Source organism: Schistocerca serialis, chromosome 9 (assembly GCF_023864345.2).
Source record: "Schistocerca serialis cubense isolate TAMUIC-IGC-003099 chromosome 9, iqSchSeri2.2, whole genome shotgun sequence".
NCBI lineage: Eukaryota > Metazoa > Arthropoda > Insecta > Orthoptera > Acrididae > Schistocerca > Schistocerca serialis.
In genome coordinates, this window is record NC_064646.1 from 266,719,114 (window position 1) to 266,729,378 (window position 10,265).

Here is a 10,265-nt window from a genome sequence, read left to right on the forward strand (position 1 = left end):
AGCAAGCTGGGATCTCTTTACTTTCTCTCTTGTTTTGCCCTCTGCCTCCTTAAATTCATTTTATTTTCGTTTTTGCCTAATTACCATTAACGTGTGTGAGTATAATCTGCATTACCATAAAAGAGAAAGGTTAGTCCTTAGTCTTAAGAAATATAGCACCAGGTGTAATTTTGTGATTTCCTAATTTATTTTGTCCGTTCCTAGCTAACACCTTTGTTATAGGGTGAAATCAGTAATTGTTTCGTGACATAGATTCTATTGTTGACTTATAAACAAATACAAATTCTGCACTAATTATAAACCTGTGGATGAAGAACTACTAGGATTCTTAAAGTATTTATTTGGCTCTATTCAAAAACGTATTAGCAAACCCAGCCCTTAATTTAATTCCAAGTAATTACCAGATTTGTCAAAAGTGTGGTTTGTATAACTATATCTGTTAATTTCATTATTTAAACAAATAATTCGGCCTAACCTTTGTGGTAGAAGAAAATGTTAAAAAAAGGATTTTTTTGATGTATTTAGTTAATTGAATGAATTGTGTTTTAATTGTAATTTCTGTAACTTAAACATCGAACAACATATAATTTCAGGTGCCTATTTTTGTGAGGATATATAAAGGACTGATTTTTGATCCCGAGACAGCCAGTCCATGGCCGATTATCAGATGGGAGTTATGTATTGTTTAAATTAACAACAATGCATCAGCTTAACAGTGGAATAAGTGTAACACTAATAAGCCGTGTATTAAAACAATGGCAATGAAGTAGGTTTTTTACTGCCCATAGATGTTCAACTGCAAAAACTCTTGTAGCAGTATGCTGATGTTTGCCTGCAACCTATTAATGAGGCTTGTTAACGTTTACCAGTAGTGAACTGGCCATATAACTGTGTAATATTGGGGGGGGGGGGGGGGTTGTGAACAGTGAAAGTAAAGAACTCTGAAAGGCAATTGTGAAACTGTTGGCTACATCAGTTTTGAACTTCCAACCCCCCATTTTTCAGCTAGTATAACAATGCAGTACGTCAACACCAAGGACTGTCAACGAAGAAATAAAGCAGGCGAATGTCACAACCACAACCTCAGTTCCAAAAAATGATATAGAAGCAAAATAAATATTGTTGGTTTTCTGTTATATCACTATTAGCACAAACATGATGTCACTTGCCACATCATCATGATGTCGCAAATCAGAGATGATATTTGGTGTTGATAGGCTCGATTAACTCAAGACTGGCAAAGTACTCATCTATATTTGTTGTTCTGAGGTTTTTGTACTTGATTTTATAAGGTTTCACTCATTTATGAAACGTTTTTTCTTCTTTTGTTTTCAGCCTGTTGTCATAAACACTTGCCAGTCATGCAGACAACCTGTGGATAATAGTCCTGATAAATGTTCATTCTGTGACAAGATGGTCTGTGGTTTATGTGGTAGCAGTTGCATGAAGTGCTGTGAAGTGTATTGCCGCTGTTGCTCATTACCAGAGTGAGTAAATTTTCACATAGTATTCACTGAAATTCTCATCAAAACTTGAACTAAATAGCAATGTAATGTAAGGTTTAGGCAAGGGACATAACACGTCACTCATTGGTGTGTGGATGTTTGTATATATTTATAGTAGCCAGAAACCTCCTTATTTGGTAATTTAATGAACTTAGCAGTGTTTCATCATTATCCTGTCCAACCTTCGTGGTTTTTGTTTTCGCTGGTTTCCCTAAGTTACTTCAGATAGATGCCAGTATGGTTCATTTATGAGGACACAGTTAACTTCCTTTACCATTCCTGTACAAACCAAGTTTGCTCTCCATTTCTAATAGCTTTGTTGTCAGTTGGATGTTCAACCGTTTCTCACTTCCTGAGTATATTAAGGAAATCCTTGTATTGTTGGTGTTTGCTCTGAAATAACTTTTAATAACTAATAGGTAACATTTATTACTGAACATTCATAATTATTTTAGAGATCAGTAGTTTATCTGACACAAACTTTCAGCTGTAAATACTCACCACAGTCAGTCTTACTCGCCACTGAAGCACCCTCATGCAGCGTTATTATAAATGTCACTATTTAAAAATTTAGCTTGTTTCAGTCAATGGGTTAATGACATAGATGTGAGAAATATAGATAATAAGCTGAACTCTGTGCCTGCCTTTTCGAACAGAGCATTACAGACTGTGTCATCCACACATAGCTCCCAGACAGATGGCTACTCATTCTTCTCCATTCCTTTCTCAATTTTTGAATATGTTGCCAGGTCCAAGCGACAGTTGTGGTATGCACGTAAAGGTGCTTTGCGCTTGAAGAAAGCGTATATCCTGCATATTATGTATCTCACTTGCTTATGTAGAATTTGTCACTATCCACCATCAGCGATGAGCACTTCTGAACCTTCGTGGGTGGTCAGAGAAAGTGTCACATAGGTGCACAGGACAAGTCTAAACTCAACCCCAATACAAGTCTAAACTCAACCACAATTGTTCCTGACCCCCAACTATAGTTTTACAATATAGAAATAGTTTTCAACTTTCTTCTGGTCAGGTCAGTACAGGGTTGTTAAAATGAAACCAAATAGGGCCTAATAATGAATAAGAAAATGTGAACATGGATAAAGTACTGTGAACACCTTAGTGAAAGCATTACAGTACAAGATAAACACAAAGCTGATATCGGCCACAGTAGTATCATTTTACATGCCAACTAGCACTGCAGATGATGAAGAAATTGAAAGACTGTACGATGAGGTAAAAGAAATTATTCAGAAAAATTGAAAGATTGTATGCTGAGTGAGGCGGGATTGTAGCCTATCCCCAATGATATTTTATGTGGATTTGAGCAAGTTGTGAAGGAAACAGAGGACAAATTTGGCAAGAAAATTAAAGTTCAGGGGGAGAAATAAAAATTCTATCATAAACAGCAAAGCATTTGGAAGAGCAGTTGACTTAGATAGATGGTGTCATGGAAAGATATTATAAATTGAACATCAATAAAAGTAAAACATGGTTAATAGAATGTAGTTGAATTAAATCAGCTGATACAGGTGGGATTAGATGATAGGAAGGAACACTAAAAGTAGTAGACAAGTTGTGCTATTTGGGCAGGAAAATAACAGATGATGGTCAGAGTAGGGATGATACAAAATGTACCGTGCCAATAAAAAGAAAAGCATTTCTCAAAAAGGAGGATTTGTCAAATGAATTGAATTGGGGATAAAAGGGATTTGTGGTACAATTTTATTAAAAGAAGGTATCATTTTATACAACACATCCTGAGGCATCATAAGTTGTCAATTTGCTAATGGAAGGAAGTGCGGAGTGTAAAAATTGTAGAGAGATACCAGAGGTTGAGTACTGCAAGCAGCTTCAAATGAATGTGGGTTGTGGTACTTATGCAGAGATGAAGAAGTTTGCAGAAGATAGACTAGCATGGAGAGCTGCTTCAAATCAGTTTTTGGACTGAAGATCATAACAACAAACAACATGATGAGACTGAATGCTGCCTGGTAGTGTTGCATGTACATGAATGGTAAGAAAAGTATACAAGGGGAACAGAGATGAACGGGTAATCTGTCATGTCCTGCCCATTCGTCTCTTATAGGGTGCCTGAAGGATGCTTCTTTCGTGGATAGCTGTACAATAATTCAAGCAGATCTCAGTAATGGTTTTATTACAATAAAGTAGATTGACAATACTTAACTTAGGGTCACAAGCAAATGGCAACATGCAAATAATCAATGTCCTTCGCTATATACAATGTCCATACAATGGACATGGATCACTAATAACGGCTTTTCTAGGGCCTCTCTTCTAGCGCGTGGTTTCTAGTCCGGATCTGCTACTGTCCATCTCCTACTGTCTGGCCGAGGCTGGCAGGAGCGGCACTTATATTGTCTTTGGGCAGAGGCTCCTCCTGTCGTAGTGTGGTGCTAGTCAGCGTACTATTGGCTGACATCGTCTCTCAGCCTTCTCTGCCCATGCGTTCTTCATCTTTGTGCCGGCACTTGTCGTTATGTTGAAACATTCCCCCCAACCCCTCAAAAGAGGCGGACCGTCGTCATGCAGGGAGTGCGACTGCATTGGGGGCGGCAGGAGTGTGGGCGCATTGCTGGATCGGTAGCTGTGGCAGCAGGGGACGTCAAGCTTCCGGTTGTACCCCACCTTACAGGCTTTGCTCTGGCGCAAACATGCCCCGGGAAACGACCAGAAGGGTACGCGTCCACATCCTGATGCCATGAAATAGATGAAGGTGGCGACTGCTGTGGTGTTTGCAGGTCCAGCTGCATCGGTAGGACAAGAGGAGGCGAAGGCTCCATCCCCATGGGGTCGTCCCACGGTGTCTTGACGACACCCTCTGCCGGCTGCTGTGGCTGCGTTGTCCTCTGGATCTGTGAATCTGGGGGAAGAGACACTGAAAGATCATCGTGCTCATGACAGAGGTGAAGTTGATTTTGATGGTGGTGCTGCATGCCATCTGGACCTGAAATAATATACATGCACTGCCAAGTCGACAGACGATCTCGTCCCCACACACCGTCTTCTGCCACTAAAAACTCTGTAAAAGACAATATCAGGTGGCAAGAAGCAATACTTGTGGCCTTACGCCAGTGCTGGATGCCGAGGAGGGTGGAGCAGTGCCCTATGGTGGTCGCTGTGAAGCAATTCCGCCGGCGATGGTCCATCTCATGGAGGTGAGAAATAGTTGCAATGCTTGATCCCGGTGTTTGCAGAGTGAAGTTTGGCCATGTGTTGCTTGAAGGTTCTGACAAAATGTTCCGCTTTATGTTTGGCTGCGGATGGAACGGTGCACTAGTTAGATGCTGTATGCCACTGCGTTCACATAATGTTTCAAATTCATTTGATGTGAACTGAGGGCTGTTATCTGACACTAGTGACTTCAGGTAAACCTTCGAGGCAAAAAATAGAGGACAACACCTGAATTGTGCTTCGTGACATTGTCGAGTTCATTAGCACAACAAAAGGAAACTTGCTATATGAGTCAACCACAATCAATCAGGTGTTCCAAAAAGGTCCTGCACAGACGTTGCCATGGTGACTGTGGCTTAGGCCAAACAGATAATTTTTGTGGTGGAGCAGGCTGATTTTCCACACATGCGTGACACTGTGACGTCATCCGTTCTATTTGGGTGTCCGTACCCTGCCAAGTACACTGTTTCGTAAGAACACCCCCCCCCTGCAGTGTCCTTGGTGAAGTAACTGCAACACTTCTTTTTGCGAAGCTTTAGGGATCAACAAACATGACTGTCCACTGTCATTTTGAACAAAAATCACTCTTTTTCTGTACAGCAAGGCAAAGTATCGGTGCACATACAGAATTCTTTATGCTATGCTATGCAACGAATGTATGTTAGAAAAATGTTAAAATCTGAATCAACTTCTGTGGCCCGTGCAATTTTCCTTTAGTTCAGAAGAAAAGATTGAAGTGATTCAGAATCCTAAGCATCGACGTGACAACAAGATGCAGCAGAAGTGTTAAAGTGTGTAGTATGGCCAATCGGAAGATGGGAAAGTGCGTCTGTATTACCATGTTGAGCAGTTGGACGATACACAATCGCATACTGGTATTGAGACAACAACAAAGCCTATCTTTGCAATTTTTGGGCTGTTTGTACAGGAACTGGTTTTGTCAGATGAAACAAGGACTGCAGAGGCTTGTGATCCATCACAAAGCAGTATTTTCTGCCATATAGAAAGTAGTGGAATTTGGTGACTCCATACACAATAGCCAAAGCCTCTTTCTCAATTTGTGAATAGTTACAATGAACTTTGGACAGCACTTTTGATGTGAAAGCAATAGGTCTGTCTTTATCACCAATTCTGTGCGAAAGCACTGCACTGATTCCGTAAGAGGAAACATCAGCTTGCAATAAAACTGGTTTTTCAGGATTAAAGTGAACTAAGCATCGATCACTGAGCAATGCATCTTTAAGTTTTTGAAAAGCTACTTGGCACTCATATGTCCAAACAAAGGGGACATTCTTGCGATACAAGTGATGCAAAGAAGCTGCGATTTGTGCAGCATTCGGTATGAACTGAATATAATAATTCATTTTCCCTAAAACTGACCGCAATTCTGTGACATTGCGAGGAACTGGTAAATCTCTTATGGCTAACAAATGTGACTGAAGAGAATGTACACCTTGCCTGTTTATGACATGACCAAGATACTGAAACTCAGGTTTAACAAAATCACACTTGTCCAGTCTACACTTTAGTCCTGCTTCGGATAACACACAAAACAAAGTATGCAAATTTGCAATATGCTCTTCATGTGTACAACCTGCTATGACAATGTCATCCAAGTAGTTTGAACAGTTTGGCACTTGTGCAGCCAGCTGTTCCAAATACTGGGAAAATGGTAGGTGCTGAAGCGCTGCCAAAAGGCAAATGCAAATGTTTAAACAAGCCCAACTGAGTATTTACTACACACACTTTTTGAGATTCTTCATCATCAGGTGTTTGAAGATATGCATCATGCAAATCAATTTTTGAGAAGTGTTGTCCAGCAACTGATGTGTCCATGAGATCCTCTGGGCGTGACAATGGATAAGTATCAATTACAGTTTGTGGGTTGGCTGTAGACTTAAAGTCAACAGAGGCAAATGTGACCTGAAGATTTGGGGAGCAAAACCAGTGGAGTTGCCCATTGACTAGCTTGTATGGGCACAATAGCTCCGCTATCTTGCAATTCTTTAAGTTCAGCCACGACTCTGTCCTGTAATGCAGTGGGAACAGTTCTGGCCTGGCAAAGTTTCAGCTGAGCATTTTCTTTCAGAGTACTATGTACAACAAAATTGTTAGCCTTGTCTAAACCTTCAAAAAAGAGTTCCAGGAACTCTTTTAGCAAGCTAGCTACACTGTATTTTGCATGGAATGCAGACCCTGACAACACATTGTCCTGAATGTTGTAGGCAAACAAATCAAAAGAATCAAGACCAAATATGTTCTCACACTCACGTGATTGTAGCTCTGTAAAGGTCACTGTTCATGTATGTGTGTGATACATGGCAGGCAAAGTACACTTTCCAAGAACGGGAATGTCTTGTCCTTTATTAGCCATCAGTTGAGTGCTAGTTTTAGACAGGTGTGGGGAGCCTAACAGTTCATATGTGTGACGATTTAGCTATGTGACACAGGCACCCATGTACAACTGAAATTTCCCACAAAGAGATACATGAACAAAAAGTATGTTTGACTGGCGTATCACTGAAGAAACTGCATGCTTGCTAGTTTTGCTAATGCCTATTGCAGACTTTGAATATACTGCATTTATAACATGGGCCTTGTGACTAAATTTTGAGTGGGCCAAATTCTTATGTTTGTTCTGTTGCAAAAATATTGATTGTACGCATCCCTTAAGACCACAAGCATAACATTGAGCTTGTTGGGAGGGGCAGTCTTGCCTTTTGTGCTGTGAATAACACAAACAAAAGATGAAAAAACCTCACTAGGTTTTGGAATAAATCCATTGTCGAGCTACACACACACACACACACACACACACACACACATTGCGAGGATTGCATTTTGGCAGGTGGACTAGGGTGCTATGTGGGGTATGTAGGGTGGGATGAAGGGGAAGGCAGGGGAGAGGGGTTTGTATGGGTAGCTAGCAGCTTGTGAGGGAGGCAGCAGATTTGGTGGCTAGGAATAAGGGAAGGAGGGGTTGCAGATGCATGGGTGAGGCATCTGATATGTGGTTCTGGAACCAGTGGGGTGAAGAATGTGTTGTAGAGGCAACTCCCATCTGCATAGTTGAGAAAAGCTGGTGGTGGAGGGAAGGATTCAGAGACCTTAGTTGTGAAGCAGATGTTGAAATTGAACATGTTATGCCCATCTGCATGTTGTGCCACTGGGTGGTCAACTTTGTTTTTGGTCACAATTTGGCGATGGCCACTGATTCTGGGGGATAGCTAGCTTGTTGGAAAAAAGTTGCATAATGATTACAGCAGAGTTGGTATATGATATGGCTGCTTTCGCAGCTGGCCCTGTCTCTGGGAGTAAAAGATAAGCCAGTGATAGGAACTGCTGGTGAATTGGGCAGGATCTTAGGTATGATGTCCCTCCTTTCTGGGTACAATGACAGACAGACAATCAAAGCCCAGAAGTCTTTCCATATACAATCTCTGTTGCAATCACTGCACTGCTCTTAATTTTGGTATGCAACCAACCAGTTGTCCTCTGGAAGGAATGGCCACCATGTAGTTGTGGCCAGAAACAAAGTTAGCCACCCAGTGGTACAATATGTTGAGAGTTTAGTGGCTGCTGTACAACCAGCACCATCTTCAGTAGCAGATGGCCCTGCTTTCCTGAACTATCCGGGTGTTGAGCAATACTCACAACACATTCATCACTTTTGTTACCCTTGTGGGTAATCTCTACCTATCAGTTTTCGCTTCCTCTGCCCTGTCACTCCCTTCCTCATCAATTCTGCCTGTCACCTACATCGTGCGCCACTGTCCACCAGTGGGTTTCGTGTATCCCAGCCTAGCCCATGCAGCTGCCACCTCTCCTTCCTGCATTTCTAGCCAGCAAACCTGCTGACTTGCTCCCAGTCGCTACCAAGCCCAACTCTTCTTCCTGTCTGCTGCCCCTCTTTTCCCTAACACCCCACTACATACAACACCCATCCCCCACCCCCTCTCTCCCACCTACCAAAATACAATCCTGGCATTGTGTGTCCAGCCAGCACAATGTGTGTGTGTGTGTGTGTGTGTGTGTGTGTGTGTGTGTGTGTGTGTCTCTCATTAAGTCACTGTTCTTGCCCTTTTCATCTGCTTTCACATAGTTCTAAGATGTCAGTGCTGTTATTGCTCATAATAGTTTTGTGTTTTTGTGATTTTTCTGCTTTTAGCATGTCCTTATATTCCATGTTCATGGTTTTGTCCCTGTTTTTGTACAACGATGCTTTCATTGGATCTCAACATGGAGCACCACACTTGTACCCATGCTGGATCCTGGCTTTTGAGCTGCATGATCACTACTGTAAAAATTGTTCTCTTTACTTAGGATATAATGTGGTGTTATCCTGTTGCCTTCTGCATCGCAGTTTTATTGCCATTCTAATCGTCCTGATCATGCCAGTAAATATTCAGCCTCAATCCAGGTGGACAGCCTCTCTTCCACATTATGCTGATACTAATGGTACCATTTCCACCATCAGGAGAAAAGATTTTCTCCTTTGCTGCCTTTGAGATTATCTTATTCAGCTGTTAAAGTCATTGGTGATCTTTATGTAGATCAGGGCCTTTACATGATGTACCATGTGGAGCCAGATGAACCATGTGATGTAGGTGTGCTGTTACTCTTTCATCCTCCTTGTTTTGCAACAGTATTTGTTACAGTTTATTAAAGTATTGATAAAAATTTTAGTTTCAGCAGCACCGAAGAGAGCTGCATTTGCATTGGTTGTGCCTGACAGTGAGCACTATAAGGATGTACAGGGAATATTGAGACCAACACTGCCACTTTAGACAGCAATTTGAGGTGTTTGTCATGAACTTTTGTGTTGGACTATCTGTTAATTGTCCGTAATAATTTCATTTTTATTGTACAGTATTATAAGTGTTGACCAACAGTACCTGTTATCAAATAATATCATTGTATTTAAATCAGAATTCAGTAAGGATGATTTTGTAAGTGTCTTGTGTATTTTTTAAAATAAATTTTAATACTTTTAATTGCCATCAGTGAGAAATATCACAGTGTAAAAGTTAAAATAAAGTTTCTATATGAATTTCTAGGTACTATAATCTTATTTCTTTACCCAACCTGCTAATTGCAGTGCTTGTATATTTTTTAAAATGATTGCAGATTAGGCCAGCCTCTTGAGTACCAGTAGGAGTCTGTCTGTCCAGTGTCAGTGTTAGTGCATTCACTGAGCATAGCGTAAGATGCTGGACTGACAAGGAGATGTCCCCAGCAGTGGGATTGACTGTTTTAAACCAAATACATGGTGATGTAGGTTAAGATCCCAGGTATTGCACCCAGCAGCCATTCACCCTGATGGGCTCTCATTCGCAAGAAATTGCCGAGAAAAATTTAAGAGTTCTGCATGGCGCTTGATAAAATTAAACAAGTCGAATTACATAGTCTGATTAAGTGGTGTAATGGATAGGATGATAACTTCACATGCAAGAGATTGTTGGTTTGAATCTCGTCAGGTACTATGGACTTTTTTAATTTTAAATCTCAAAATTCCGATGATTTTTGTCGTTACTCGCAAATGAGCGCCCACCAGGGTGAATAGCT

The 10,265-nt window shown here is 41.0% G+C and overlaps 1 protein-coding gene across 1 annotated transcript in view; it reads left to right on the forward strand.

Annotated features, from left to right (window-relative positions):
• Positions 1 to 9,713, forward strand: part of LOC126419928 (apoptosis regulatory protein Siva-like) — a 28,721-nt gene extending 19,008 nt beyond the window's left edge. Inside the window, exons 3-4 of the mRNA XM_050087218.1 lie at positions 1,336 to 1,487; positions 9,387 to 9,713. Coding sequence (XP_049943175.1) covers positions 1,336 to 1,487; positions 9,387 to 9,432 — 198 coding nt within the window. The 3' untranslated portion in view covers positions 9,433 to 9,713. The remainder of the gene's footprint in view (positions 1 to 1,335; positions 1,488 to 9,386) is intronic.
• Positions 9,714 to 10,265: the final 552 nt, after the last annotated feature.